The 13,414-nt window shown below is 37.4% G+C and overlaps 1 protein-coding gene across 4 annotated transcripts in view; it reads left to right on the top strand.

Moving 5' to 3' along the window:
* Nucleotides 1-13,414, top strand: part of sbf2 (SET binding factor 2) — a 143,117-nt gene that overhangs the window by 48,162 nt on the left and 81,541 nt on the right. For all 4 annotated transcript variants that reach the window (XM_015338329.2, XM_015338326.2, XM_006642611.3 and 1 more), the window contains exon 3: nt 7,214-7,351. In XM_015338329.2, the coding sequence (XP_015193815.2) occupies nt 7,214-7,351 (138 nt within the window). The remainder of the gene's footprint in view (nt 1-7,213; nt 7,352-13,414) is intronic.

The following is a 13,414-nucleotide window of genomic DNA, read 5'->3' on the forward strand; positions in this document are numbered from 1 at the left end:
ATAAATAAAACTCAGAAACGGCTAGTACTGTATGTGTGACTTGCGTAATCGCTGTTCTCAGGGTTTAGCGTGAGAATTCGATGCGCCAAGTGTGGAGAGTTGGCTTTTTCAGTCCTGCTGAATTTTAATCTCAGTACTTTCACGGAGTTCTGTTTCATCACACTGTACTGTGGAAAACATATTTCCAATTTATACTGTATTTTAGTTGCTTTCGTCGCAACAGAAAGTAATGGTTTCACTTGGTGGACACCAGATGTAGACATCATATGATGTACAGTACACTGTATGTAGTTTAGTAATTATTCATGTTTTTTCTGATTGTTTATTATTTTTTCTTTCTTTACCTTTTTATTGAGTGAAAGTTATTGGTGTCATCAGCTTTCCTCATATTACATATTCTTATAAATTAATTTGTTGTGTGTTTCTTTCTAATGGATAATGTGGAAGTGTAAAACAGTTATAGGGAATGTAGGAGCTGACTAAGGAGTCCTTAGTATTTTACAGCATCTTGTTGTTGCTTTAAAAAGGTCGAGCTGGCTCTTGAGCTCTCCTTTCCATACTTCACCACATTTTAAATTTGTGGACTCCATATTTCTTCTTTGTACCCCTGAGACAAGTTTGTAATACATCTGTGGAACTGTCCTTCTTGCTGTCATGTAAGGTAAACCAGTGAGTCCCATAATCGCTGTCAGAAGCACTTCCCTTTGTTATGTTGTTTGTGCATAGAAATTATCTCTAATGAAACAAAAATTGCCTGTGATGTTGAATTTTAAATTTCAAGGCATTCTTCCCATTTTTTCCAGTTCGTTTTTTATACGCTGTAAAATACAATTCCAGTCATGACCGGTGCTTGTTAAACTGAGTATGTTATTCTCATCTGTGGAATGAAAAACAAAGAAAAGCATTTATGTTTGTAATTAGGTACTGTGGAATGTATCTGTCATATCTTATGTCCATCTAAGCTTGTTGAGTTCTGTATTCAAGCGTCTGCTATAGTGAATACCCTTCCCAGATGCTTCCTGAAACAAAGTCCTACCACCGCAGTCATTGCTTCAAAGGTATTAAGATGCAGACTTTATGCAAGCATTTTCCCAGCTCACTAGGACCAAATATTGAAGAGATTTTGGTGGAATTAAGATTTTGGCATTGTGACATGATTCCTTAAACTCATGGTCTTCTTGCTTCAAAAGGGTTGTAGATTTGAGTGGACTATATAGACAGATAAATAGTACCCATTTTTTCTCTAAAGTCATGTCCCATTTTAATTGTAGCTACAGGAGCAGTGCACCTGAAAATACAGTGGCTCTCTACAAGTCAGGAGTTTAGTGTTATTGAACTTAAGACTGGCATTGGACAGTATTAAATGTTAATGAATCTCTGTTATTCATGTAAAGTAAATGTACATCGAAATTTAAAGCACATATTATACAGTATTTTAAGGGCTTACTACTGTTTAATAATTTGTTTGCATTTCGTATAGAGAAGAAATTAAAATTCAGTTTGTGGTGTGGCACTTTGTATAATCTAATTAATGCAGTTAATGGCAAACAAAGTAGGTTAGAGAAAGAATTATGTCTTCTTTTGTATTGTATAAGTTTTGTGGTGTACAGCAGTTAGTTTATTTCAAACTTATTGTTTCATTTTCCAGACATCAGCAAACAAGCTCAGAAAGGACCACTCAAAAGGGAAAAGGTGGTTTTTCAGACAAGAAAAATCATCTAAACCATGCTGTCACAGTCGTTTGCACTAGCAACATGTAACCTAACCACACTTATTTCGTAACAATAATGTGTGCAAATGAGTACAACAAGCTGTAATCTAAATGTATCTCAATCTTATCTCAATTTCCATCAGCCTTGTAAAAGAGTTAGACCCATCAGCAAAAGTGGTCGTGCCTGAAGCTGTCTGTTCTTGATGCTGATTGTGCTGCTTTCACTGGCAGTCTAGCTGTGCAGCTTCTGTAGGAGTGAGACAGCAGTCGGGTGTCTCTGAAGCTCGCAGCTTCTGTAGGAGTGAGACAGCAGTCGGGTGTCTCTGAAGCTTCCAGCTTCCGAGCGCTCTCAGGCCAAGATCACTGATGCACTCCCACATGGATGTAGAGGTGCTTCCTGAGGCCCTGACAGCCACGGCTCTCTTAGGTTTGGAGCAGCCCGTTCCCAGGGCTCTGTACCCTTCACCTGCTGGTTCTTCGGATTCTTTTCAGGTCTTTCTTCTCTGTATCTGGGTCTGTATTGCCCTATGGTATCGTATCACATGGAACAGGGAGTCACGCTGTGTTCTGTCTAAGCTGCGTGTGTGCACAGCTGAGCAGAAACCTTTAAGGCCCCTCACACAAAACAGGCCAGGTCAGGTAACAGTTAAGGAAGTAAAGGATTTATCTAAACCTCACATTAAACAGAGAGAGAGAGAAGGAAATCATAGGAGAAAAAAGATACACCAGGAATAGGACAATAGAATGATGGTTAAGGCCTTAATTATTTTTAAAATAATTAAGTCTTTTTAGTAATTTGCAACAGCTGTTAAACACTTTCCGCAGTTACGGTACCTGAAGTGTTCTGATCTCTTCTCAAAAAGAGCCCTCTCAGCTTTTGGTCGGTCCCAATAGAGACTCACTCACTGACTTTGTCATGGCCAGTTCCTGTATGAAAGCACTTGTTTCCGAAAAACAGTTGACTAAGTGACCCCTTTGTGTGTCTTGCAGCCTTTCAGTGTTCAGCACGTATGAGTTTCTAAGAAATGAATAATTGAATGTACTCCATGATTCTGTTTTCAGTGCCAGCATTACATTGTTGTTTTAACATTTCATATCCTTGATCTCTTCTTTCACTGGGAATTTACTACATATAGTTTGCTTTTCAAGGGATTGAGAAGAATGGTCTTAGACTTTGTAAGCCTGAAAGTTTACTAGCTGCCACAACAGGATGAAAATGAATTTCTGTAGTTGCATTTTCACAGATTACCAAATTGTAACAATGCATGTTTTTTATCGGCAGCTGTCCGGTTGCTGCAGTTTCTGTTTTGCTGTAGTAACATACTGTATGGTGCTTCTTATCTCTTAAATCCCTCTTAAAGTTTGCACATCTCTTAATGTCACAGTTTTGTTCTCTTTGTTTAATTACTCAATAATATTGCAGCCTATTTTATTTGTTCCAAGTTTTTTTTTTTAAATAGTGCGTGAAAAGCAAACATCAGATATTGTTTTAAGGTGATGTAAAACATTACTGAAATGTCAATTGAAAATTACTGAAAAGAGTAATGCTTGTCTTTTTGTGTAACCTACAGTGTGATAACTAGGACTTGGAAAATAAAATACAGGTTGGATATTTTACACATTTCTACATTAAAAAGAGGTACTTATATGGAGATGGGGTGTGCTACTGTGTCAACAGTTCATTGTTCTCTTTTTCTTTCAATGTGGTGGTTTACCTATGAATAATAATCAAGTAATTAAAAACAATAAGAAAATTATCAATGATTTATGTGTCAGCATCCCTAATGGAGGAGTGAGAAATTCTTTCACCAGTTGTATCAACGGGGGCTTTTTTGATAGGCTGTGTGTACTGGAATTTAGCCAGGACACTCGAATTAGCATCCCTGCTCTGAGAAACAGTGCCTAAGATTTTAAATGATTATGATGACAGAATCTGACTTTAATGTCTCATTTGACGAATGACACTTCCTACACAAAGTCCAGTGATCACAATACTCGTATGTTAGTTTGGAAATTTTTTTAGCCTGATGCTCTGTCTACACCACTAACAGCAGCAACATGATTTCCAAGGTGTTTCCCATCCCAAAACTTGCTCAGTTTCTCAAAGCTGCAATACTCAGGGCAGAGGGTAGTACCACTGCTTTGATGTGGGTGAAAAACTGAAGACGTACTCCTATTGCTTGTCCCATATGTAATTCAGAAAGAATACCTTAAGAAGACAGATAGGATACTTTTAAGGAAGGATAGGTGGAGTGAAGGTCTAGGTCTGGAATACCCAGGCAGGGTATCTGATTTTGTATAATAAAGAAACCTTGCTTTATGATTGCATAATCCTGTAGTTAGCCTCACATTATCTTCCCTTATTAGCTGATCAGAACATAATAGAAATGTAATCCTGAGTGGCTGAATTGGAAAAGTACTCTTCCACTCTTGAGTTCTGTTCTGCAGTCATGGATCCAGGCCTGTCATATGCCTAGCCTGAGTATGGGATTATTAGCAGTGCAACATGTTTAGTAGAAACACTCTTACAATTCATCGTTATAGAGTAACTAACTCAGTGCAAGTGGTGTGCTAAACACTAAATAAAATATGAGCAAAAACGTGCCATGATATCACCCTCCAAAACATTTTTTTGTCTTCTACAAAATAAAAAAAACTGTAGTGTAGCAAACATGAAGCTTAGTAATCACAGTGTCTTACAGTATTTTAACATATGTAGTGGAAACACTCTTACAATTCAATATGGAGTTAATAAGCCTGAATGATATATGATTCAGTGTCAGCAAATGTGCCATGGTTTAGTTGTGCCTTGATAAGCGTCAATCTTCTTGTTGAATTAAAATTTATTTTCATATCCCAAAGTGTAAAAAAGTGTATTCTTGAAAATGGACTACAGTGCTGGAAGACTCTCAGAAAGTGTCTGCTCCTTTAACATCACTTCCAAAATGCAATGGGGCGATGAGCTGTCAATTTAATGTTCCAGATTTCTGCGGAATATGGGAGAACAAGCGATAAATAGGTCAAATGAGTCAAACTTAATGTCAGGCCAGCTGTAAATAATATTTTTATTTTTCCCGAACTGACTTTTCGCAGCGTGTAGTTGGCTGCCAAGTTTAAAACAATATTTACAGAAATAAAAATCTTTAAACAGTATTACTGTTTTGTTTAATGGATATGCATGTGAACGCGTAGGCTCTATGCTTCCCGCGTTTTCAGCTTTCCCTCTTGATGGAAGTGAGCGGAGTACCGACTATCCACCAGCACTGCAGAGCTGTGTGAACTCTCCTTTACGCGGACTGCTGGCTCTTGAGTCAAAATAAATCAGTCGCAGTGAAATCTTTTTTTCGTCTCAGTTTTCCTTGCGTTTTTGTTTAAGCGGTGGATCTGTCCCAGATTTGCAATTGCTACCTCTTTGTTTTGAGCCCAGTGCAAGGAAAGATACAAATCCCTATTCCTTCGCCCAACAGTCAACAACGACATTATGTACTGTAGGAAGAAAAAGAAGCTGATTTACTATAAATAAAAAAGAAGAAGAATACAGCGGTGCATTAATCTAATTTATTATGTCTTTCCTTCCATGCATTCCTAGGTTTTCACAATCAGGAGAACTATTTTTTAATGATTTATTTCATATTTGGAATACTTTTGTATTTGCTTGGGATTTTCCGTATTTGTCCTTGGGTTTTTTTTTTGTTTAGTCCAAGTCCTGAAAGCTTTGCCTGGATTGCAGGTTTCCAGATTTCCTGTCTTGTATTGTGTCTGATTGAGGATGCTGGCATCCTTTCCTTATCCCGGAGGGAATCTTGCACAACTCTTGCCTTGCTCTTTTCCAATGTCTGAAGACAGCATTCCATCCTGACTGTGATTTCCAAGCATACGCTGCACACCTCAGGGACTTGGTGCGCTTCCATTCCTGCAGATGTACTACAAGACAAACATTCCTCATTTGCGTGTCGTAACTACATCAGTTACTGTAGCTGTCTCCTGCGTTTGAAACCTCGCTCTGTTGTGTGATGCGGGAGGAGAAGACTGCCCTAATATTGCCTTATCTGGCGAATGTGAATGCTTCAGCACACTTTATTCTCCCAGACATTAATTTACCCAGCATCAGAATTTGAAAATATTTCACTGAGTTTTCTGGACATTTTTCTTCACTGTACGTGCAAGACGTCTTAGTGTTTTTGCTTACAAGAAAATGCCTTCCATTGCTTCTTTTGTTGAATACCATCTAGTCTGAAATGTTATCAGGTATAAATGTAGTAACTTCCATTTCTCAGTTGAAATAAGGAAATTGTTTTAATTTAACACATCCTTTTTTGATAAAACGGGTCCACGTTTAGCTATTGTCCTGCAGATGATCATTTTGATGAAAGCATTTTGCCCTAAACTTGACTTACTGTAGTTGTATACAGTAAAACCATTTAAGGAATCTGTCAAATGTAATAATCAGTACTCAGTGTTTAGTGAATATGTTACTCATAAGAGAGGTTTTCTTAAAAGCCATTGTATCACAGTTGACAAGAATCTGGATGTTCTTCCAAATCTTTTGGAAATTTTTGTGGCAGGCCTCTTGAAACATTAGCTTTTAACGTGATTTTTTATGATGAGTTTCAAACCCTTTTCAATCAATATACTGGCATCGGAACGATATGTCCTTAGATTTTGTGTTTAATGATATTGCACTGGTTTTGTCAACCTCCTGAAATTTAATTTGGTAGAAAAGTGGGGAGAAATTGCCAGATCATTCAGCAACTGTGTTAGCAGCAGAAGAAGGCAGCTGTATTTCTCTTTGAAAAGATGGAATACAGTGTGTGTCTGTGTATCCCAAGTTAAACACATTAAGTGAAAGAGTGTGAAGTGTAAAAGATCTTTGATGTGCAAAATACATATAAACAGACTTAAAAAAAATAGGAAAGCAATGTGTTTTGGTTTCCCAAAGCATTTGCTTTATTTTTTTTGCAGTAAATTTAAAGGATGAAGGACCACTGATATACAGTACTAGTACAACCTGTTCATCAAACCAGTTCTGGCATAAACAAACTCATTTGATCTACACAGTTATAAATTATTGTACCCAAAACTAATTTGATTTACGTTGATTGGCCAATTATTTTCTGATGCTTTCCCCCTTCCTCTTCATAAACCCTACACCTATTTTTGTCCTCGTGTTTTTTTTTTTTTTAGGAAATGCAGTTGTCTTTTGTATCCATTATCCAGAAAGTTCAACATTCCTCACACATGTGCTGGTATAGTTTGGTTTTGTGCAGCATTACAGTACATAGATTAGTGGGTGCTGTCCCCATACCAGACATAGTAGCGTAACTTTATAAGCAAAAAATAACATTTCTTTGCTACTATGCCCTCATGAGTTCAAGTCATTGGCTTGAAATCTTTATCGTATACAGTATATGTTTAATTATAGTGGCATACAGGAACATAGGTAGCCTTTGGTGCTGGTCATGCCTTTTCATGGGTGTGTGTCGTGTCTCTGTTCGGTTTCAGTTTTGCCAGCCAGGCGGATGGAAGCTGTCCCGGGAGAGGAGACCGCCCACTTTCTTCGTGGTGGTTCTGACCGACATTGATTCGGACAGACACTACTGCGCATGCCTGACGTTCTTCGAGGCAGAGATCAATCTTCAGGTACTGTGAGCCATTGCTTACCCAGTTTTAGTCATCGATCACCTCTGTAGCCGTGTTGGAGCCTCTGGATCTCTTCTGTGTGTAAACAGATGTATGGGTATACCAGATGCACAAACTCCTGGTCTACAAGTTGCATATTGAAAGCTCTTTACATCTAGACAGACATTGAAGCATAGTTCCCTAATAGTATGGACTGCCTAATTCTACCAAAACAAATGTTAGAGCTAAAGGGGTCTGTGTGTTACATGTCTTGAATGAAATAACAAATGCTTAAATTGGGGGTAATGGTGTGATGAAAGATTTCTGCCCATCTTTGGTACAGTAAAAACGCAGATCTTTGAATTTTCTTTTTCTCCTAGATGAACACGCCTTGTTATCCTAAATAAAAATACAATAAAAGTATTGTTTGCAAATACATAATGAGGATACAATTTGTACTCTATACCCTAAAACACAGAGGCCCATTATCTTTGCTTTTGGTCAATTATTGATCCAGCCAGAGGCAAGGATCTCAAAGTGGGAAAAGGAAATGCGGAAAGATGGCTCTTTTGAGCTCAATAACTGCCCAGAATAGCAGATCAAAGAAGCTACAGACAAACGGAAATTCCAGACTGTGCCTCAAGTACTTGGCATGTTATTAATCATGGAATGAGTGTTTGCATTTATGACATCAGTGCTGCGGGTTGGCATGGCAAATATTGGAAGTTGCAGTTCTTACGTATTTATTTTTGCATAATTATTTCATAATGGTGCTTTTATGATTTGGTTTAAAACGAAATATCAGACGTGTTTCTCCACATTTGATATATGAACCGCAACAGTAAGGAGATTTGAATTTTGAATTGAATTGAATTTTAGCTGAGTGGTTATGATTGTTTTACACTTTGTACAGAATTATAATGAATCACAGTGAACCATCATACTACTGCAGCCCTGCTTTGGATTGTTACCTTGTTGTATCTACTGTATAATTCTCTCCCTTGACTCAGTGAAACACAGCATTAGGATAAGGCTAACGTTCTGTTTAGATTTGCAGATTTTATGTTTAGTTACTGGATTTATTGTCATGCTGTTTGTTATTTAATAGTGGTTAAATGTTGACTGTAGCTGACCGGAGCCCAAATATTATCTATCACCCTAAAGGGACACACATTTTTCAGATGACTTTGGTTTAGTTTAAAAGGCATTCCATGACTGTATTGTTTATCTCTATACTTCCTGTTGTTTTTCTGTAGTCCAAAGATAACAATAGAGATGTCATTAAAGGAAAATTCTGTATCCATCCATATCCGTTCTTGTCTGGTCATTAACATGGAATTCACTATACATGCTTGCTCATAATGAATTACAGTATGTGGCCTGCCATCCCCAAATCAGTCATAAATAATGTCTTCTGTAGATATGTCTGCGAGCCATTCTAAGCATATAACGTCATATTTCAATCTCACATCTCAGTTTTCATTTTACGGTTGAGTTTTAATATTTTTGCTTAGCTGTTTTTATTCACCTGAAATACATGCAACTGCTAAAGCAACAGTGTAGACTCTGAAGGGCACTTCAGACCAGCAGCTTAATTTCAGCTCAGTAAGGGTTCTGACGCTGCTGCTCAGAATTATTTGGATAATGAAGTGTTTGCTTCACTTCAATTAACCTGCTTTTTTAGTATCATGTAATTCGTCAGTTGTCATTTTTGTAATGCGACTTGGTATTGATTAAAATTGCTAGTCTGTTACAGCAGCATGTTGACAACAGTGCAGATTTTCCTCTTGTGGACTGCCTTTTTTCCCCCCAGCGCTGGTGCCAGATGCGTGCTAGTTTTACTTAAATAATCTACAATTTTAATTAGTTTACCTTGCCATTTCACTGCTGATAAATCTCTTCATTTTGTTCAGCCTCCTCTGTCAACAACAGTTGCTTTTTTATTTCTTTTATAATTTAAAGCATGAATATCCTTAGAGGAAAAAAGCAAACTAAACAGATAAAAATGCAGTGTGTTTTGCACTGGAAGACTTATAATTGCTTTGAAGGTCGGGCTACAGCTCACCCAGTCTCCAGCACCTCTGTCATGTGCTGTGATAACAAACAGCTGGAAGACTCCCCATCAGTAGCATTAGTGTGCTGCCAGCATGAGCTGACAAGGGATCAAAAGGCAGGGTTATCACTGGCCACAGTGATTTGTTTTCTTTTCTTTTATTTTTATATGTTATATTCTGTCTTCTACGACTGCCTTACGCCAATGAAATCAAAACATTGCTGATGAAATATGAAAACCCTAACCATCACCAGTTATTTAGGCCGAGTCTGGTCTAAAGCCCACACGTGCCAGTAAATCTGGATTATCAACATTATAATTTTTTATTTTTGTTATTTGTGAAGGCATTTCTGACTAGTCTCTATGTACACTTTGTGCAGCCTGTGATACTTTGCTTTCTTTTGTTCTCACCATGAACTCTAGATTACTGTAGCAGAGAGCTACACAGGTTCTCCCAGAGGGCCAGGAGGTTTCTGGTTTTCTTTCCACCTGAGCCATTAACTACCTTATTGAGCTCATTATTTGCTTAATTGGGCAAGTTGAAGCTTCTCGTTGTTCTTATGAAGCTGTAGATTTAGAGAGAACTGTAAACCTGGCCAGCAGTGCAAGATAGGGTTTGTGAAGAAGAATTTCCAGAATTGTGGAAGGTGCCACATTTGAATCAAAAAACATCCCAGAATCTTTTACAAATGACTTACAGTGTCTGGTCTCCTTCATCTTCAGTTTGCACATCTTTTGGTCAGCTTTTCTCATCTCTTATAAAATACAAGGTGTTTATAAATGCCACTGGCCTATTAACCTGCATTGTGAGACCTGCACTGTGCAGCAGTGATCTGTGGCTCAGGTACAGAGGAGAATGAAAGCATGCACCAGAAGGAACTACACGCGCTCAGTGGGAGAGAGACATGTGTCCGTGATGGGTTGCTTGCATGGAAGGAGATGGGAATGTGTTCCTCAAGAGCCCATTGTACTTAATTTCTTCATCGATTTAAGTGAGGCAAACATTTCAATAGGCCAATTAATTCCATGAATCCTTCTATGATATATGTGGTAACCTGCTTTTTTCAGACAGAAGTCCCTAAAGCTCTATTGCATTATTGGGTATTTGTGTAAAATCACACACTATGGATTGTCCACTTCTAATACAAGCTCTAATCTCTTGCTTTGTGATAACAGAGGCATGAGCCTGTCTTGGAATAGAGTACAGACTGAAGAATCTGCTAGTTCAGCACAGGCACAGCTATAAGCATTCTGTTTAAAGACCAGAAAGGCAGGGTAACTTTAGTTTGTAGAGAGAGGAGTTTTCTAGGATGCTTTTCTGCCAAAAAATGCTATCTATTTGCTTATCAAGGTCACATGAACCACAAGAAGAATAAATTATTGTTATACTGGCACCATGATTTATTTTAAGTAGGTACCTATAGCTGTGTCATGCACACCTGAAGAAGGCTTCTCAGCCAAAACGTATTTATTTTCTCCTCTTTTCTGCATGGAATAAACCTTTACCTATTCCTTTGCAACCTATGCATGCTGATGCAGCTACCTTCTTAAAATAAATCATGGTGCCAGTACAACAACAATTTATTCTTCTTGTGGTTCATGTGACCTTGATAAGATGCTGGAGAAAGTATTGTAAATATTCCATTATATTTCTACCGTATATGTAATTATTTCTAAATGATATTCTTTTACCATGTGTTGAATACCTTAATCTTTAGCTGAAAGAGGTTTTCTGCAGTATATACAGTATGAATTCAAATACTATATAGTTAAAAAGGGTATTTTACGTATGGGGTGTCTGCTGTACAGTACATTTGAAACATGAAACCAAACATTTCTTTTGAATTAAAACAGTTCTACCTGGCAGTCAGTTTAGTTGGTGATTTTTAAAAATCTATATTTTAATGTATATAGTTAATAAGGGTGATGACTCCCAAACAGAAATGAACTGTGACCATTAAAAAGACTTAAGATTTGACGGTGTCTTTATTGCAAATGAGATTGCATTTAAGATGTCATTTTCACACTTGCTAATACAGTGAACCAAGAAACCAGTCCTTTTAGTAAATGAGGAATGCTTATGTTTTGATGTAATGTAAAAAAGTTAAATAAGAAAATCCATCACCCTTAGCAAATTCTTAAATTTCTGAACTTAAACTTGGTTTGAACTTAACCAAAAATAACCATAATTAAGGTCGTCTCTGAGGGGATGAATTAAACCAGGCAAATGCCAAAGTTCACTCCCAGGGAAATAAAAACACTAATGAATAGTAAATAAGCAACACACGATTGATGGTTAATTCTGTAAGTTTGACTACAGACCATTTTTTCTTCTGTTTTTCCTGCAGAAAAGTCTTTAAGTTCTGCATTCCAGAATGGCACAATTATTGATTGTTAAAATACTTTTAGTTATCTGCACCAAATTATTTTAATGGACTGCCGTTCTTTTGGAAGTCACAGTCAATGACATGTTTTTCTTCAGCTTTTCAAAGTGGTAGGTTGGCCAGCTCCCAGTTCTTTTTTTTTCCCATGCTGCGTTCAGCAAAACCTTCAACCAGTGACAAAAAAGTTTGGTTTGTTTTCCCACAAATGTTGCTCTGATTTTCCTGCAGCAATATAGAAACATGCTGTCAAATCTCATAACTCTCAAGGTATGTGTAGCATGCATTATGCAAAATCTTCTGAATCACAGCCTCTGGAAAAAAATGCTTATTTGTCCGAGCAAGCTTATGAATGGACTTGCTGAAAGCAAAGCTTGAGCCCAGTAGTCCACAAATCCCTGGTCACAGTCATGGAAACATATTTGCATACTTGAATTCAACAAGTATGTGTTCAACAGTAAGTAGTTCAACAAGTATGCAGAAAACAGTGGTGCATAACTTAATCAACAGGTCTGGTGGGCTTGAATCAGCCTGGGATTTTTGGGGCTAATTGCTATGTAACATCAGCCCCAGAGATGTAGCTGGCACTTCTGAGCTTGCAGCATTGTCATTCCAAGTTGTATGAGTTCACTATTACCTGGTGGTGGAGGGGAGTCCCCATTACTTGTAAAGCGCTTTGAGTGGAGTGTCCAGAAAAGCGCTATATAAGTGTAAGCAATTAATTATTATCTCTGAATTTAGAAGCTGCGTGCATTATAGAAAATGGCAGGAGGCTCAATGGTGAGTTTTTGATGAGGAAGCTGCGTGCAGAATCAACCAGACTGCACGCAGAGTAAAGAACAAAATAACTGATGGTTCAAATTTTAAGAGACTTTATCAAAGGTGTGGACATAGTAATAATTCTAAATAATAATAAGCGTTATGTTATATACAGTAGCAACTTTAAAAGTAGCATCTTACAATAAAAAAGGTTATAAGGATAGCAAATTTGCACTTTTGCAAGTGAGAAACGGTACTGTACAGTATTATGATACGTTATTTTCTATATGTTGTATAGACATATACTGTACATGTTGTACTAATGCATGTTGTACTGAAATCTATGTTGGCACATGAGTTGCACTCAGATATCCTAAGATGAAGATAAAAAGTAATGAAATAATTGCTGGAAAACACATCAGCATCTTTGTAAAGGAGAGTGACCTAAACATAAAGATCTTTGTACTGTATATATCATTTCTGACATCTGTACTAACATACTGTAGTGTAGTCCATTAATTTGACTGTTGTTACCTTGTGGCTGGACATATAGTATCATGCTTTGAATTTGTGTGTTCACAAGACTTTTCTTTGCCACAGGTGAATCAGAGTAAGAGCTGAATGTTAGTCCTAACAAGTGGGAAATTAAAATACTTTTTCATATTCTGTATAAAATATACAGTAAAGTACAGATCTTACACTTGGGCTGAGGAAATTCAATAGAAGTGTAGGAGTTAGCAGTAAGGTAAACATGTTGTCAATCGGTGGTGTTCTAGCACACATTTTGCAAAAGAAAACAATGTCCAGCTTCAGCAGGTTATCAGCTATTGTTGGGTGTGTAGTTCTGTAGTGTTCAGCCCTTTTAGAATAAATATTAATCATGATTTTTTG

Source organism: Lepisosteus oculatus, chromosome 21 (assembly GCF_040954835.1).
Source record: "Lepisosteus oculatus isolate fLepOcu1 chromosome 21, fLepOcu1.hap2, whole genome shotgun sequence".
NCBI lineage: Eukaryota > Metazoa > Chordata > Actinopteri > Semionotiformes > Lepisosteidae > Lepisosteus > Lepisosteus oculatus.